This window comes from Pseudonaja textilis, chromosome 11 (genome assembly GCF_049901715.1).
Source record: "Pseudonaja textilis isolate UNSWEBS1 chromosome 11, rPseTex1.2, whole genome shotgun sequence".
In the NCBI taxonomy this organism is placed as follows: domain Eukaryota; kingdom Metazoa; phylum Chordata; class Lepidosauria; order Squamata; family Elapidae; genus Pseudonaja; species Pseudonaja textilis.
Genome location: NC_142000.1, coordinates 19,330,203 through 19,348,076, shown reverse-complemented (window position 1 = coordinate 19,348,076; position 17,874 = coordinate 19,330,203). Strand labels below are relative to the sequence as shown.

Genomic DNA, 17,874 nt, shown 5'->3' with positions numbered 1-17,874 from the left:
AACTAGAACTTTGTGTTATAGAGTTAGTGAAATATTTCCTAGAGCTCTTATAGGCTCTTTAACTGGAACTTCAAAAGTTTGGATGGTAAAACAGAATCCGATTTCTGAATTTATGATTCCAAAGAAAGGCGTGGAAGGCGTTCCGAAAACAGAACTGGAAGCTGGATAGAAAGAAAAGATGGTGAATTTGGAGCTGAACGGGAGCATTTCTTGGAAGCAACATAAACCAAGGCAACTTCCCTGCTCACGTCAGCGCATGTTAGCTATGGAAAAGAATTGCAACCTAAGAAAATGGAATTTTCTTTCAAATCTGGCCGTCTCTGGCTTCACGCAGTGCTTGATGACCTTTCCTAATATCTTGATATTTATGTTGTTTATTTTATCGGAAGGCAATCTTCTTCCTTAATCCAGGATGGCACCAGAAGCACACCATGGCCTGTATTTTTTACATATTCATCTACATTTCATATCACGTCAAAGTGACATAAATCCTCCCCCACCCTATCTCTTTGATCTTTTCCTATGATTTCTCTTTTACCTGCGCCAATGCTACCAACAATTTAAAAATGCAGTCATTGTGCAATATCTGCTCTGCTTTGTTCACGCTGACTTAAGATATTATTTAATTGAAATTTATTTTGAGGTAGCTGCTTTTTTTTTCTTTTTTAATAATCAACACTACCGCTTACTTTTGCTAAAATATATATATATATATATATAGGGTTGATTTCTTTGAATCGCGATTCATAATTCTTGTTTTTGGTGGTCAAAAAGCTGCTGAAATATTTTATCTTTCAGGGGTATTTCTTTCTTCTCCATTGAAGGCAAGCCTTCCTGAATCTGGTGCTTTCATCGACTTGATTCACCTCAGTTTCTGTAGTAGTTGAGGTATTTGACTATATATAGGTAGACTCAACTTACGGCCACAATTGAGCTCAAAATTTCTGTTGCTAAGTGAGACATTTATTAAGCGGATCCCCCCCCATTTTATGATCTTTCTTGCCATGGTTGTTAACTGAATCACTGCAGTTGATAAGTTAGTAACCTGGTTGTTAAGTGAATCTGGCTTTCTCCATCGACTTTGCTTGTCTGAAAGTTACAAAGGGGATTACATGATTCCAGGATCCTGCAACAATAAACATGAGTCAGTTGAATGTTGATCACATGACCGCAGGGATGCTGCATTGGTCATAAGTGTGAAAAACGGTCATAAGTGACTTTTTTCAGTTGTGTTGTAGCTTCAAAGGGTCACTAAATGAACTGTTGTAAGTCGAGGACTACCTACATGGTTAGAGCCAGGGACAAATGATCCTTTAGATATAGATGCTTGGCCCAAGTGCCTGGATACTTGTACTGTGAAAGTATTGTACTAGGAGAGACATAAATTCAAGACCCCACTCAAGTGAAGAAGCTTCCTAGGTGTTGTGACCTGACAGCGGCCAGGCAGACTCAGACAATGAGCACGTTGGGGAGGAACATGGACCAGTCCTGGAGTCTGGGGAAGGCTCTGACGAGGGCTCTGCATCAGAGGCAGAGATGGGACCAGGACCATCTGACAGTTATCAGCTGCCTTCAGAGTCGGAGGTCAGTGGGGCAGAAGAGCAGCTGGAGCCTGTTCCCAGTGTGCACATGCGCAGAGCTGCCAGAAGAAGGGAACAGCTAAGGAACAAGGGTCGACTCGGGAGTAAAGGCACAGGTGGATGGTGAATGGCCCCTCCCATAAAGAGGAGGAAAAGGGAAGTGGTGTTTGCAGGAGACAATTAGTTCAATTCATTAGGGTGAGGATCTGTTCCTGACTTCTTGCCAAATCACTGCTGCCACAGCATGGCATTTGGAAGATATCGGCCTGGCAGCTCTTCAAGCCTGATAAAGGTCTGTAGTTGTGAAATCTCATGAAAGACTGTTAGCTGGGACTTTGCTGGAGAGGATTCACTTTAAACTAAATAAAAAGGGGTTTTATCGGGACGAGGAGTCAGCTTCGTGATCTTGGGGAAGGTCTAGGTCAGAACACTAGGTGACCTCGGACCAATCAGGTAGTCTTAGTCCAACTTCTTTCATAGGATTGGTAAAGGTACAATCTAGGACATCACAAACTCCTGGGGAGAAAAGGAGGATATTATGGGATCTGGAACTTTTAAGGCAGTTATGGGTCACCTGTGCCCCCAAAAGATGACTTCAGGTCCCAGCAACCCAGTCCAAGATGACTCATAGCATCTCTCAATAGATGTTTCGAATTTGCTTCCCCCTTTCACATGCCTGTTTGTCTCTCCCAATCTCTTTTGTGTTGTGTGGTTTAAGGTTGGCTGGCAAAAGTCTGCAGGACTTGCTATTACCTCTCAAGAAGCTGAAGATCAAGTGAAAAATGTCATAAATATATGTTTATTACAATACAGACCAAGGGAACAATTGTTACAGGGAGGCCTCGTGCTTTCCTTTTACATCATCCTATCCCCATTCAATCTTAACAATATTTGGCACAACCCAAACAAGTGGACAATACCCAAAACAGCAGAAGCATTGCACCAACTCTAGCTTGTAGGCACACAAATGTCTCAATCATTAATCCGGGTTACAATTAGGATTGTGGATACAATTTCCAATGGATCCTTCACAGTCATTGTCTGAGCAAATTTGGAAATTTCTTTCTTCCTCTCTCCTTCCCTCTTTTCCTTCCTTCCTTCCTTCCTTCCTTCCTTCCTTCCTTCCTTCCTTCCTTCCTTCCTTCCTTCCTTCCTTCCTTTCTTCCTCCCACCCTCCTCCTCTGTATTCCTTTCTTTCTTCCTCTCTCCTTCCCTCTTTCCTTCCTTCCTTCCTTCCTTCCTTCCTTCCTTCCTTCCTTCCTTCTTCCTTCCTTCCTTCCTCAGGTATATTCAACAGCTTGTCCCAATTCTCTCTCTCTCTCTCTCTCTCTCTCTCTCTCTCTCTCTCCCTTCCTCCCTCCCTCCCTCTCCCTCTCCCTCCCTCTTCCTCTCCCTCCCTCTGTCCCTCCCTCCCTCCCTCCCTCCATCCCTCCCTCTCTTTCTCTCTCTTTGGCTCAGAAATCTGTAGGAACTCACATAACCAATGTTTAGGCACTTTCACCAGACCTCGGGCCCCTGACTTCAGGAGATTCCAGGGGTTGCAAGAAATAGATGAATAACTGCAGGAGGAGCTCTTAGGAATTTGATCAAGCCCCATCTCCTTGCAGAAATCGGATCAGGAGTTCCTTTTCCTCTACAGGAAACCCATTTCTACTAACCACTATTTGGACAAAATAAGTAGGTCTATGTCTCTCTTTTTTTTCTTTTTTCTCTTGTTCTTTTCTTTCTTTCTTTTTTGAATATATATTTTATTGATACATTTTCCTTTTCAAGAACATAAAAAAATTCCATGTCTAACTGAACAGCGTGTTGTCTGGGCACAATTTTCTTATCCTCCTCCTTGGCACTGGAGTCTTGGAACATGCCCAAGCATAGTATAACCTTTGGCTATGGCTGCTATTACTGTTAATGACAAACTTTTATGATCCCTTAGGGTTTTTTTTTTCATTTTTGATTTGGCGATTCCGTCAAGTAATTTAGGAACCAGGTCAGATGTCAGCTCAGCTCAGGTTGATCCAGGATAGCGCCTTAAGGTTGAATTGACCCAAAGGACAAACGCCCCGTTATGTCTTAAAATGCAACAAGATGATGCAAATTTATACATATATGCATAGAATCCATTCACATTCTTCCCCTAAAGTTTTCAGAAGATTTCAGGTGAGTACAATTTTATTTTTCTTTTATATACTCCTGAGCAAAATCATGGCTGGAAATATATATTTATGAGGTCGAACAAAAGATCAGGAAAAAAATAGATATGAATCTTTGGAAAAGGGAAGATTTTTTTTTTTTCAGCACTACCCCAAAACACAAAATACCATTCCAGAAAAAGTTAATCTCCATTTCAAAACAAAGGTGAACCTTAAAAGGCATTATCAATGAGATGTTCACTATGATAATGTTAAAACTTCCTTCTGTACCATTCTAAAATCTACACTTATATTCATATCTCCATCTATTGTTTACTGGTTTCTTAGGTTGTGTAATTGTGTAAAGCTGAATAACTTATCAAATAAAGGACATGAACCATAAAAAATGCGAGGGACTTCCGACGTCCATTTTTTGAAGGATGCCTAGACTTCTTACTCTCAATGTATGACCTGTTTCTTTCGCTCTGCCGTTCGGAGAGCATGAGGCATGTGAGGGTTACCCATTATTTTGCTCATGAAAAAGTCATAAAACCAGAGAGGAAAATAACAGAACACAAGAAGAAAGGTGTAACTATTCTTGCCTGGAGTGTATAAACCTTTTGGTTGCTCAGCCAGTAAAGCATGCAGAACATCGGAGAAGACGGGTGAGAGATCAGATGAGCAAATTGAAGACATCTCACCGAGGAACATCCTCAGATTATGGATGTAATCCTCGCCATAATCGTTCTTCACATCTGGAGCTAGGCTGCCCAGAATCATCTGTTCTTCCTTTTTCCAGTCTTCAGGGTTCCCCCCGATTGCTAGAAAACCAACAAATTCATTTTTGGGGGGAATGTCTAACCTCTTTGATTTCTCCTCAGAAGTTATTCTTATGAAAGATTCCCAATGGATAGTTAAGATTGTGGAAGGAACAATTGAAATCCAGTCTGCCTTCCAGAGAAGGCCTGTATATTGCACAGGTCAGAAGGAGAGCTTGGAAAATATCTACAGACCCCTTACATCCTGGACATAAACTGTTTTAATTTCTCTCCTTGGGATGGCACTGTAGGGCATTGCATGCCAAAACCACTAGGCACAAGGACCGTTTTTGCCTGTCAGGCCTTCCTTCTGCTTAACGCCTCATTCTCATGGTGCTGCCTATTTACCCATGTAGTATGGCTTTAGTATTATTATTATTATCTCTCTTATTGTCTTTTTATTGGTATTATTATATTATGATTATTCTGTGGCTTTTCATGTACGCTGAGAGCTTCTGCACCGGAGACAAATTCCTTGTGTGTCTAATCATACTTGGGCAAATAAAGTATTCTAATTCTAAATCCAATAAGGAAAAAATAGAGAGGAGGCGATGGCAGGAGAACCTACTCTGTTCAGGTTTCTTCCATAGGTTGGCTTGGGATATATCAATGAAGAAGAAGAATTCTGGGGATCAAGTTAAATGTCTCAAAACCATCTTCCTATGAAAGCATTGGCTCAGCTACATGATGCCAAAATTGGACAGCCAGGACTTCCCAGGAAACTCATCAGAGAAAGCTCCCAGAAGTCTTTATGAATCTGAAAAGAGTGGCTGGTAGACCTGAACTATGAAAGAATAAATAATTCAAGTCTTTCCTTGGGAAAAGACAGTTTACAAACTCTTAGAAAGAATACAGTGGGCATCTTGGGGCTGAGACAAACTGAATCTCAGATCTTAAAAAACAAAACCATGTGCAATCCTTGGCTAGATGACTGATGGACAATTTCTGATGTTGGATTGAGAACCCTGGTTCTTCTGGAGGCGTATTTTCTCATGAGTTGGGAGAAAGATGGAGTGAAATCTCATGACTTATGTGTGTTGAAGCCTGATGGAGGAGAACTTACATGTTTTGAAGCCTGATGGGTGGAGAACAGCAACTTTGATGCCCCACATGGACAGCTCCTGCCTCATAACGCCAGAAAACATGGAGAGGGCTGCCTTGGAGGCACCATAGGCAGCAAACCGTGGCATTGGGATTCCTCCTGCGAGACAAGTCAAAACAGTGACACATGGATGGAGAACTAAAAGCTTAAGGAAAACACTAAGCCAATATTAAATACAAAATTCTTATCAGAAACTAGTAAAAGGTCTAAGTTCTTATTGGCTAAATATAGTTCTGAAATGCTTGTCTTGTTTTTTCTTCTCCTCTTATTTTTCTTAAAGGAGATATATATATATATATATATATATATATATATATATATATATATATATATATATATATATATATATCCTTTACATATATCTTATGTGTGTGTGTGTGTGTGTGTCACATATGAGTTTGCTATTGCCTCATTTTTTAATACATCCCAACTGTCTGAGACTCTGCTAGTTGGACTTAAAAAAAATATCTTTAGTTACCAGACAAAAAAGCCCCAAGCAATTCAAGTTCCTCCTCTAAGAAGCACTTTTCACAGTGCAGGGAATGAGAACATTACATCATATTTCATTGCATTATCCAATCTTTTGTTTGGGACTTTCTGAAGATGAGATTTAATAGACAAGGGATAAAAAAAAGGTCCCATTTTAATTGATAGATTTGATCCGAAGGCTGCCTTGTGTTTATTAGAATCCATGGGAAATCACAAGGGAAGTTAACGCCAATAAAATGCAATTCTGTACATTATTTTTGCAACAAAGTAAATAAACATGCATGCCTTTCTTCAATACGTGTTTTATTTTTGCCTTAGCAATACTCGGAGAAGTACAAATTTCGAAAGATAAGCGAGCCGTTGGTTTGCATAGTAGCAAAACACACACAGACAAGCGTGCACACACACACACACACACACACACACACACACACAGAATAGGCCAGTCCACATTTTCCCTGCATCTGTGGCCTTGGCGTGGCTATAAATACTTCAAGATTAGAAGTGTGATAGTGTCCTATCTATAAGGTGCCAAACTAAATCATCTTGAACAGCTAGATAGCTCAATTGTTTACCACTGACGTATTTGCTTTTTCCTGCCATCTGATCATTCGATTCCTGATTCATTTGGAGACCTCCCACAAGGCAGCTCCAAAGGTTCAGAAAAGTGGCCTTGAAGGGAGCAAAATCCAACGCAGGTGACGGTCTATCAATTTACAACTTGCTGGAAAACATAACTCACCTGCCAGGCTCGAGACGTTAATAATCCTTCCCTTGGATTTCCGGAGCAATGGTAAGAACATTTTGGATATTTCAACAGGCCCAAAGAAATTTACATCCATGCACTGCTTGTAAGAACTCATGGGGAGCAGTTCTCCGTCTGCTATGAACCCCAGGATTCCTGCATTGTTGATAACAGCCCAAAGCTCTGGCGAGGAGAAAGGAAAAGCCAACGAGTGAAGTAATGAATTCCTGTGGCAGGAAGCAATCCCAGAACCTTTCCTTTCCTTCCTTCCCACCCTCCCTCTTTCCTGTTTTCCCTTCCTTCTTTCCTCCCTCCCTTCCCTCCCTCCATTTTACCTTCCTTCCTTCCCCATTTTTCCTTCCTTCCTTCCTTGTCTGTTTTTCCTTCTTTCATTTCTTCCTTCCCTCCCTCCCTTTGTTTTTCCTTCCCTTCCTGTCTGTTTTTCCTTCCTTTCTTCCCTCCCTCCCTCCATTTTTCCTTCCTTCCTTCCTTGTCTGTTTTTCCTTCCTTTCTTCCCCCATCTGTTTTTCCTTCCTTCCTTCCTTCCTTCCTTCCTTCCTTCCTTCCTTCCTTCCTTCCTTCCTTCCTTGTTTTCCTTCCTTCCTTCCTTCCTTCCTTCCTTCCTTCCTTCCTTCCTTCCTTCCTCCTTCCTTCTCCTTCCCTCCTCCCTCACTGTTTTTCCTTCCTTTCTTTCCCATCTGTTTTTCCTTCCTTTCTTTCTTTCTTCCCTCCCTCCCTTCCTCCATTCATTTTCCTTCCTTCCTTCCTTCCTTGTCTGTTTTTCCTTCCTTCCTTCCTTCCTGTTTTTCCTTCCTTCCTTCCTTCCTTCCTTCCTTCCTTCCTTCCTTCCTTCCTTCCTTCCTTCCTTCCTTCCTTCCTTCCTTCCTTCCTTCCTCCCTCCCTTCCCTCCCTCCCTCACTGTTTTTCCTTCCTTTCTTCCCCATCTGTTTTTCCTTCCTTCCTTTCTTTCTTTCTTCCCTCCCTCCCTTCCTCCATTCATTTTTCCTTCCTTTCTTCCTTCTTTCCCTCTCTGTTTTTCTTTCCTTCCTTCCTTTCTACCTTCCTTCCTTCCCTTCCTTCCTTTGCATATATATCTTACCAAACTCTTCTCTTTTGCTTACTTTTTAAAGCAAATGAAGAAAATCAGACATCTCAGGGTTTCTGAAAAGTAGCAATTTTAGATTTTCCAACAGCCAAATGAACTGTTTGTCGTTTAAAGCCAAGAGGAATGAATATTACAATGTGATTGTCCTAAAAACTGTTAATAATCAATAACCCTCCAGAACGTAAAGGGTTACCAACAGACAGAGCTCAAAGACTTGTAAACAACAGAGCCTTTCTGAGATGGAAGGAAAGGGGAGGGAAACGAGGTCTTTACCCACAAAACCTCATATCTGATGAGTAGGGTTGATTGTATTTCAGAAATTAAATAGACCATTGATTTGATTTGATTTTTTTCATAGCAGCATTTGTATGCCACAGTGTTGAGATCTGACAATCTTTAATGGATCACCATGGGTGGCCAGCAAGGTTTTTCATTACCTAGATTGCAGACGTGGGACAAACAGTCAACAGAGGGGCCACACCGTTGAGTTGACCACATGCAACTGCACTAAGGTAGATCTTTTATCTCAATTCTGCTCATTTCATCAGCCACTCAAAGGAGGTAAACATTGATGTCAGCCTCTGATTTTGAAAGGCGATTGGGCTGCTCAGGCCAATATCAACAAGCTTCCTTTCTGGATCTTTGCAAAAAATAAAAAAGGTCACTTCGGCAAGGACAGGGATCACAGAGGGTGGGATCAGGCAAACAAGCCATACCTTCCTGTTGCAACTTCCGTCTTATTTCGTGATAAGCCTCCTTGATTTGCGCAGAACTGGTGATGTCCAATTGCAGGATTGAAAGCCTTTCGGAGCAGGTCTCCTTCAGACTTTTGGCCCCGGGCCCCGTTGCACTTAAGACGCCGGCAAAGACAGTGAACCCTAAACTGTCAAGGTACTTGGCCAGCTCATGGCCGATCCCACTGTCGGTTCCTATCAAAGAAGCCATCAAAAATATCAGTATATGTCTGTGTGTGTGTGTATAATATACATACATTCTTATTAAAGAAGCCATTAAAAATATTACTATATGTATGCATATACATATGTGTGTATGTATGTGTGTGTATACACAGATACATATACATATTATATTTTTACACATACTTACGAATATATGTACACATTCCTATTAAAGAAGCCGTTAAAAATATTAATATATGTGTGTGTGTGTGTGTGTGTGTGTATGCATATATAAGTGTGCATATATGTCTGTTTTGTGTGTGTATATGTGTGTGTGTGTGTGTATATGTGTGTGTGCCAGCTGGTGCTCCATTCAAAATCCAAGCAAGAAATACTTAGACTCTTTTCATCAGAGAAAAAATATCTTTTTACTGGAAATCGAGTGGTAGCAACAAAAGAATTCTGAATCTGAGAAAATGGGCGCGTAAATCACATATACAAAGTAATGGCCACGTTCCCACCCCCGATAGTTCAATTGGCTCATCCAATTAAAAGTTGTGTATATCATCATGCGGGCATCTCCAGGTGGTTATGAGGCTTCTGTCCGTTGACCTTGACATATTTTGACAAAGAGTTGCATAGGATAGGATAGAAACCTAAGCAAAAATGTATTCCCACCCACCCCCACCAGCTTATACAGTTCTGGTTTGTAACACCTCCAGCTCACTTCCCATAACCATACCCCTCTTCTCCCCCCGTTACTTATGACAGCTGAAAGATGCAAAGCAAAGGGAGAAAAACCTTGAAAGAAAACTCTTGAAGGCTGACAGTGTGTGTGTGTATCTGTATATACACAGATATATACATTTATATTTTTACACATACATACATATATATGTACACATTCCTATTAAAGAAGCCATTGAAAATATTAGTATATATGTGTGTGTATGTATGCATATATATGTAAGTGTATATATGTCTGTTTTGTATGTGTATATGTGTGTGTATGTGTGTGTGTGTATATATGGTATGTTTCTGTGCATGCATATATTCCTATTAAAGAAGCCATTGAAATATTAATAGATGCATATATGTGTGTGTACGTATGTGTGTGTGTGTGTGTATATGTATATGTGTGTGTATACAGAGAGAGAAAGAGAGAGAGAGAGAGATGTATAAACACATACATATGTACATGTATTCATATGTACATACATGCATATGATTGCAACGCTTAACCACTTTGGAAGGAAGCTTATAAATCTCACTTAACAAATGTCTGAATGTCTGACTTAACAACATAAATTTTGGGCTCGATGTCGTCAGACGAGGACTGCCTTTGCATACACCTCCATCAATCGAACCATCTCAAAGAGTCTTACGACTCCTCGGAGCAGGACCTTTGGAACCCGGGACCTAAAAAGAAACCTGAGCGTTTTGCAATGTTAGCGTGAAAGAAGAAATAACAAGGAGAAGCTCTGATTTTGTCTTAAGGTGCTCCGTTTCCATCCCCCATCCTCTTCGCCTCAGGAATTACATACCTGTCCCTAAATAAACTCCCGGGTGAATGAAAAGCTTTCGGTAACTGCCTCTTTTCCAGCATTTCTTTATGAAGCATCCCATTCATTACGATTATGCCTTTTCCTTGCAGACCTCACGAGCGGCACGTGTCGTTTAATGCTGCTAAGTAACCTTGCATGCAGGCTGGGCTGAGAGGTGGCGACTTGGGTTAATGAAGGTTTGAACTTTGACCTCCAGCCCTTAATGACTTCTACCTCCAGCCCTACCATCTGCAGAGTGGAAATAAGCCATGCACGGCATCTAATTCTACCTAATTTTTTAAAATTATTTTTCAGAGGATACCGACACGACAGCATATTTTGTAGCTCAGGGTTGAATGTGGGGTCCTTGGTGCTTTCTTGGTGAAGTTGGTTGTTTTCTGGCAGACATTGCATTAGCAAACTCTTCTCTCAACTCACTGAACCTGGTTGTTTGGTGGCAGACGTGTCGTTTACCAAGCTAGGCACTGATGGTGTTACCTAGTTTGGTAATAAAATGCCTGCCACCAAACAAACCAAGCTCACAGAAGGGCTCCACAAAGAGCACCCCCCCCCCAAAAAAAAACCAAAATGCCACCTGAAGAGTCCATCCCACATCTGGACAACAGGGTCCAAGGCAAGGGTGGGATTCAATTTTTTTTAACAACTGGTTCTGTAGGCGTGGCTTAGTTGGTGGGCGTGGCTTGGTGGTCATATGACTGTCTGGGCATGGCCAACTCAACATCACTCACATCGAGGCACATATCTCCTCGCCTGGCCTCTCATGACTGTGGGGATGCTACAACAGTCGTAAGTGTGAAAAATGGTCATAAGTCACTTTTTTCAGTGCCATTGTAACTTTAAACGGTCACTCCACACAAGCAAAGTACCAGCAAAGGAGGGGAAAAAAAACTCCAGAGAAGTTCCTGAGACAGGAAGTCTAGTCCTGCCAAGAATGTAATAAGAGTTAAGGGAGAGGCAGTTTCTGTAAGCAACACCAGAATGTTTCCTTCTTGCCTTCCTTACAGGATTAGTCCAGTAATTTCTTCTAACAACTGGTTCTCTGAACTGCTTAGAAAGTTAACAACTGGTTCTAGCGAATAGGTGCGAACCGGTAGAATCCCACTCCTGGTCCAAGGTTAGACTTCAGTTCGAGATCTCTTCCTGTCATGTTGCCAAATCTGTGAAAACTTTACCCAGCCTGCATCCATCGATCAAAAGAGAAGGCAAGTCTTTGCTTTGACCAGAACAGATACCGAAGTGTGTTTTGAACGTCTTGCTTCCCTTTGTTGGGAATGAGCCATCCTGCTAAATGTGTCTTTCTCTCAAATCCCACCACCTACACGAAGGGCCAATCCAGAACTCGGAAAGGGAAGGCATGCTTCTCGGCGCATGATTTTAAAGAGATGACAAACAGGCTACCAGCAGAAGACATGAGAGCATAAAAATAAATCCAAAGGTGGCGGGGCGGGAGCGGGGGAGCAGAGGAGAACTTTTGGCTGTGACTGGTATTTGGCTGTAAGGTATGTGACCAGGAGTCCTGGTTGTGAGGATGGAAAGAGCACGTGTCTGCCTCAATATACTCATCTGCAAAAATTGGGAGGGAGGGAGGAGGAGGAAGGAAGGAAGGAAGGAAGGAAGGAAGGAAGGAAGGAAGGAAGGAAGGAGGGAGGGAGGGAGGAGGGAGGGAGGAGGAAAGGAGGGAGAAGGAAGGAAGGAAGGAAGGAAGGAAGGAAGGAAGGAAGGAAGGAAGGAAGGAAGGAAGGAAGGAAGGAAGGAAGGAAGGAAGAAGAAAGAAGGAAGGAAGGAGGAAGGAAGGAAGGAAGGAAAGAAAGAAAGAAAAGGAAGGAAGGAAGGAAGGAAGGAAGGAAGGAAGGAAGGAAGGAGGAGGGAGGGAGGGAGGGAGGGAGGGAGGGAGGAAGGAAGGAAGGAAGGAAGGAAGGAAGGAAGGAAAGAAAGAAAGAAAGAGAAAGAAAGAAAGGAGGGAGGGAGGGAAGGAAGGAAGGAAGGAAGGAAAGAAAAAAGAAAGAAAGAAAGAAAGAAAGAAAGAAAGAAAGAAAGAAAGAAAGAAAGAAAGAAAGAAAGAAAGAAAGAAAGAAAGAAAGAAAGAGCAAGAAGTACATCTAAACTTTCAGCAACAGCACCAAAAGGAAAGAAACTGAAGCACAAAAGTACCAAAGCAAGGATAGTCAACCTTCTATGGTCTTAGTTTTTCTGTTTCTCTGTCTCTCATTCTCATTTTGGGTTGTGTGAGAGAGAAAGAGAGAGAGAGTCGGAGAGAAAGGGACAGAAAGAGAAAAAGAGGGAAAGAAAGACACAGAGGAGTGAGAGCGAGAAAGAGAGATTGAGAGAGAGAAGGAGAAAGTGGAAGAGACAGACTGAGAGGAGGAAGAGAGTGAAATAGATATTGAGAGAGAGAGAGAGAAGGAGAGAGAGGGAGGGAGGAGAGAGAAAAAAGGGAAGAGAGATTGAGAGGAGACAGAAACAGAAGGAGATATGTTGAGAGGGAGGGGAGAAGAGAGAGAAAGGGAGACACAGTTTGAGAGGAGAGAGAGAGAGAGAAACAGAAAGAGACTGAGAGAGAAAGAGAGAGATTTACTATTATTTTCAGAGTCCGTTGAAGAATTTTTTCCCTCCAGCCTTTTCCCTCCGTGTGACATGCTTTCCTTGTCAACGTGCTGTACCAGCAGTTAAGTAATTTGTGTGAAAAATCCACACCCAGTGTCACACCTTTCTGGACTTGGGTCTGTTGCCATTTATGACCGACAGTTTAAAGCCACCTGCCAGATGCAAACAGCTGCGCTAGTTCTAAAACCAGGCTGTCGAAAAGGCCGGCCCTTCCCTTTTTTGCATGGGAAGAAAAAGGAGGCGATGGGCTCAGATCCCTAAATTATTTCACAGTTTACAATCAATAAATGGGAACACTTGTAGCTCAGGGTTGAAATGAGAGGTCCTTGGGGCTCGCTGAGCTTGGTGGCTTTCTGGCAGACGTTTCATGACCTAACTAGGGAACATCAACAGTGCTAGAAGGGAGAGGATTTGCAGAGAGGTGGTGGTGGTGGTGGTGGTGGTGGTGGAGGAGGAGGAGGAGGAGGAGGAGGAGGAGGAGGAGGAGGAGGAGGAGGAGGAGGAGGAGGAGGAGGAGGAGGAGGACAATGGTGGGATCCTCGGTGCTCTCTGAGCTTGGTTGTTTTCTTGCAGATGTTTCATGACCCAACTAGGGGACATCATCAGTGCTAGTCCATCATCACCTAGCACTGATGATGTTCCCTAGCTGGGTCACGAAACGTCTGCAAGGAAACAACCGAGCTCAGCGTGCAACAAGGGCACCTCACTGCTCCTGCATCCCAAAGCTTCCTTACCCAAAAGCCCATCCCAACTTTCACACAATCCCTAACAGATCCAAAGCATCCTTAAAATAACCTTATTTCTATACCAGGCAAAGCAGACCAACGTTCTAAAGCAAAGACATTTTGGAATAAAAAAGGGATCTGGCTGCAAGAAATAATTGGTTTAAAAATAGAACTTAAGCCAGAAATGTTTTTATTACGGATAATCAGAGGTGAATATAAGAAGGGCATTGAATATATAACAATACATACACTGACAGAAGCTATAATAACGTATGCCCCAAATTCTAGAATAACGTATGCACCAAATTGGAAACTAGAGAGTAATCCCACAGATAAAATGATCATAAAGAAAATTATGGAGTGTGCAGAAATGAGTAAACTTACAATGGAATTGCAAGAGAAGGAAGAAAAAGAATATTATACGGTCTCGGGAAAATGGTATGTTTGGTTAGATAACAGGAATAAAAGATAATGCAAAATGTAAATTATGTATGTATGTATGTAAATGAAAATAGAAAAGTTCACGCCACAACCTACTGCAAATATTGTACATAAGATTTGTTTTTAAAAGTGTAAAATTTAATACAAATTATTAAAAAGGAAAGATGTTAGCTAAGCCCGCTAGAAATCTTCTACTTTTAGAGGAAACTGTGCCAATTCCAACTTGGCCATTCCACTCGAGAAGGTAGGACGGCTAACCCATCCTTAGACATTCCATCTCCCCTTACCTGTAATCAGAACTGCCTTACGACCGACGGGCAACATTGCTTGCACAGGAGTGTACAAGCAAAACACAAGGCACGCCAGGGAGAACAGAGCCAAGCCCAGGGCACTTCTCAAGGTAGCAAAGCAGAGGACTTCCAGGGTCAAAAGCAACAGGAGACCCCAGCAAAAGGGGGTCTTTTTCTCCAGTCGGTTCTTCTTCGCTCGATAGAAAATGGTCCCGCCGTAGAGCACCGTGGCTCCCATGTAAAAGAGCAGAGAAGGATCCACTTCATCCCGGTGCAAAAACATGATAGGGGATTGCTCACGCAGGCACTGAAAAGAAAGGGGAAAGAAGAAGAAGAAGAAGAAGGGGAAACAAACAAGCAAAAAAAAAACCACGATCCTTGGTATGTATAAAACAGATTAAAAAGAAAACTTCCTAGGACGATTCACAGCCCAGGCAAAGGTGTGTGATGTCTCCCAAGCAGGAAAGAAGCACCTGAAAAGGGCTTGACAGGCAGCGAGAGACAGCAAGCTTTGAACTGAAGTGAGTTTTATCTGGTTTGCCACACCAGGATGGCAGTGGGGAATCCTGACATGTTTGCATTCTCTTCATTTTGTTATCCCCCTCTCTTTCTTATTGCAAAAGGGCTCCACCTACACACGTGGGGGAGGGAAGGAGGGGGAGAGACAGAGAGAGAGAGAGAGAGAGAGAGAGAACAAGCTTTGGATAATGATTGATAGAGCCAAGACTAAGTTTTGTCATAAGGGAAGTTAGAAAGGGGACATAATTGATAGGTTTGCAGCCCAGGCACTTCAGGGAAAAGAGTGTGTGTTTGTGTGTGTGTGTGTGTGTGTGTGTGTGCGCGCGCGCACGTGCATGCAACCGTACTCCGGAGCTGACCTGTTCCCTTTGATGTGCAGCCTTCCAACTGGGCGTGGATTTAATGAGGACACACGCTTCTCTTTTCATCAGCTCGCTGCTTAGCTGGAACCGAAGAACTTAACTAGCACAAACGAACACACTCCGAAGCACAACTCATTGGAAGGGGCAGTACCACAATCCTTCCACTCTGACCTTGGGGGGGGTAGCGGGGGTGGGGTGGGCAGAGGCTTTGTCAAGTGGCCTAGGCTAAGGAGAAAGTGCAGAGCTGTGTGTGTGTATGTGTGCGCGCGCGCGCGTGTTTATTTTTTTCTGCACCTCCTGCAAGTTCTAAAATTCTCAGAAGATCCCATGACGATGATGGTTGAGGGATTTTATTTTTTATTTTTTAAAAAGGAGCGGGGGAGATGTTTAGAAGGAAAAAAGAAGAAGTAAAGAAATCCTTGCTCAGCAAAAAAATCTATGTGTTAACGTGAAATACAATCTCTGTCTCTCTCTTCACTGGAAAGTTTGAAAAGTGGAGGAAACTTTTCCACGGGGAGGCTAAGGCTACAGTGGGATGCTGTACGTTGTACGTTTTTTCCATATCTGTACTTCATTTCTTTTATTTCAACCCCTCTTCCCCATTGAGACGTCTACCCACCACTGTCCCAACCTTACATTCTCCCTAATCCAGAGACTAGATAAGTGCAGTTGAGGCTTCACAGCAGATAACCAGTACAAGAGGATTTCTTAAGGACAGTTTAAATGGAGACAGCGGTGCTCAGATCTTAGTTAGAAAGAAACACACAGCTTTATTGGAGTCAGTTTGCTTAAGAGTTGCTCGTACAAGTAGATCTTAACAGATTTACAGAGTTGGAAGGGACCTTGCAGGTCATCTAGTCCAATCCCGCACCCAAGCAGGAGACCCTACATCATTTCTGACAAATGGCAGTCCAATCTCTTCTTGAAAGCCTCCAGTGATGAAGCTCTCACAGTTTCTGAAGGCAACTTCTGTTCCATTGGTTGATTTTTCTGACTGTCAGAAAAATTTCTCCTTATTTCCAGGTTGAATCTCTCCTTGATCAGTTTCCATCCATTATTCCTTGTCTGGCCTTCCAGTGCCTTGGAGAATAGCTTGACCCCCTTCCTCTCTGCGGCAGCCCCTCAAATATTGGAAGACTGCTATCACGTCTCCCCGGTCCTTCTCTTCACTAGACTAGCCAAGCCCAGTTCCTATAACTGTTCTACATATGTTTTAGCCTCCAGTCCCCTAATCATCCTGGTTGCTCTTCTCTGCTCTCTTTCTAGAGTCTCAACCTCTTTTTATAGTGTGGTGACCGAAACTGGATGCAGTACTCTAGGTGTGGCCTTACTAAGGCTTTACCGAGTGGTATTAGTACCTCACTTGATCTTGACTGTATCCCTCTGTTAACATAGGATTTCATTGGCTTTCATAGGATTTCATTTCATTTTTTGGCTGCCGCTCCTATTCAACCATCTTTACTCATGGTTTTCCTCCACTGAAAATTGGGCTGAGAAAGAGGAGATCCCAGGATCCAATCAGAATTTGCAGGAATGGTGAAGTTGATTGAAGTCCCTCAAAGCTTCCCTTTGAATCCCTGACTAACATTCCTTTTTATATCCTCTCTGCCTTCCGTTGGTCATTAGATGTTCAGTCGCATGGCAAAGTTCCTCTCTTTGGTCGTTGTCACTCCAAGTCAGTTCTAGAAGGCTTGCTTCCTGGGGACCTCCTGCCCATCCGTTCTTATCTCCAGACCCCATCTGGTTGTCTCTTTGCTTTTCACCTCCCTCGGCAGCTCTATATTTTCCCGCTCCAATTCCAACCATCTCTTTCCTCCAATATTTTCTTTTCACAGTGTTAGGCTTCCCTAGTCCAAAGGGAATCTGCCCATTGAGGGCCCTTTCCTGGGAAGAAACAAGGAGAGATAAACACCTTCCTGTCTATCATCAGCTCTGCTTTTCCCAGAAGCAGCTGTTAATCACCATTCGAAGGTTGACCCAGATGGACGTTTGCTAGGGAGTACTGCCTGTAATAAGTCAAATTGTAGAGATAGAACAAACTGAGCTCACTGATGGAACAATCAATGTTTTGTTAAACAGAAGCTCCAGGAATGCCTTACTGATGCTGAACCTCAGTGGGCAAGTCTGCAGTTTGGGCTAATATTTGAACAATGGAGAAGGGTCCTTGTTTTTAATCTGCAGCTGATGATAATAATAACAGAGCTGGAAGGGACCTTGGAGATCTTCTAGTCCAACCCACCTGCCAAGGCAGGAAACCCTACATCACTTCAGACAAATGGTTATCCAACATTTTTTTAAAAAAAAAAAACCTTCCAGTGTTGGAGTATTCTGGAGGCAAGTTGTTCCACTGATTAATTGTTCTGTCAGGAAATGTCTCCTAAGTTCTAGGTTGCTTCTCTCCTTGATTAGTTTCCATCTAGTTGCTTCTTGTCCTGCCTTCAGGTGCTTTGGAGAACAGCTTGACCCCCTCTTCTCTGTGGTACCCCCTCAAATATTGGAAG

The 17,874-nt window shown here is 42.6% G+C and overlaps 1 protein-coding gene and 1 long non-coding RNA gene across 2 annotated transcripts; one reads left to right on the top strand and one right to left on the bottom strand.

The window, feature by feature from the left end:
- Positions 1-2,984: 2,984 nt before the first annotated feature.
- HSD17B2 (hydroxysteroid 17-beta dehydrogenase 2) lies at positions 2,985-15,157 on the bottom strand. Its single transcript, XM_026713965.2, has 6 exons — positions 14,966-15,157; positions 14,490-14,799; positions 8,685-8,897; positions 6,861-7,046; positions 5,591-5,728; positions 2,985-4,530 (listed from the first exon to the last, which is right to left on the bottom strand). Exons 1-6 carry the CDS (start codon positions 15,080-15,082, stop codon positions 4,169-4,171), a joined length of 1,326 nt encoding a protein of 441 aa, XP_026569750.2. The 5' UTR covers positions 15,083-15,157; the 3' UTR covers positions 2,985-4,168.
- LOC148124856 (uncharacterized) lies at positions 6,797-10,450 on the top strand. Its single transcript, XR_015744987.1, has 3 exons — positions 6,797-6,911; positions 8,327-8,480; positions 10,197-10,450. It is a non-coding gene; the product is annotated as an uncharacterized LOC148124856 (long non-coding RNA).
- Positions 15,158-17,874: the final 2,717 nt, after the last annotated feature.

What these genes read in the sequence shown, in the direction of transcription:
- HSD17B2 (XM_026713965.2), bottom strand. Translation starts at nt 15,082, where the DNA reads ATGAAGAGAATGCAAACATGTCAGGATTCCCCACTGCCATCCTGGTGT. An exon ending in TAAGGCAGTTCTGATTACAG is followed by an intron (nt 8,898 to 14,489) that starts GTAAGGGGAGAT and finishes CTTCTTTGATAG; the next exon opens with GAACCGACAGTGGGATCGGC. An exon ending in TAACGTCTCGAGCCTGGCAG is followed by an intron (nt 5,729 to 6,860) that starts GTGAGTTATGTT and finishes CTTGTCTCGCAG; the next exon opens with GAGGAATCCCAATGCCACGG.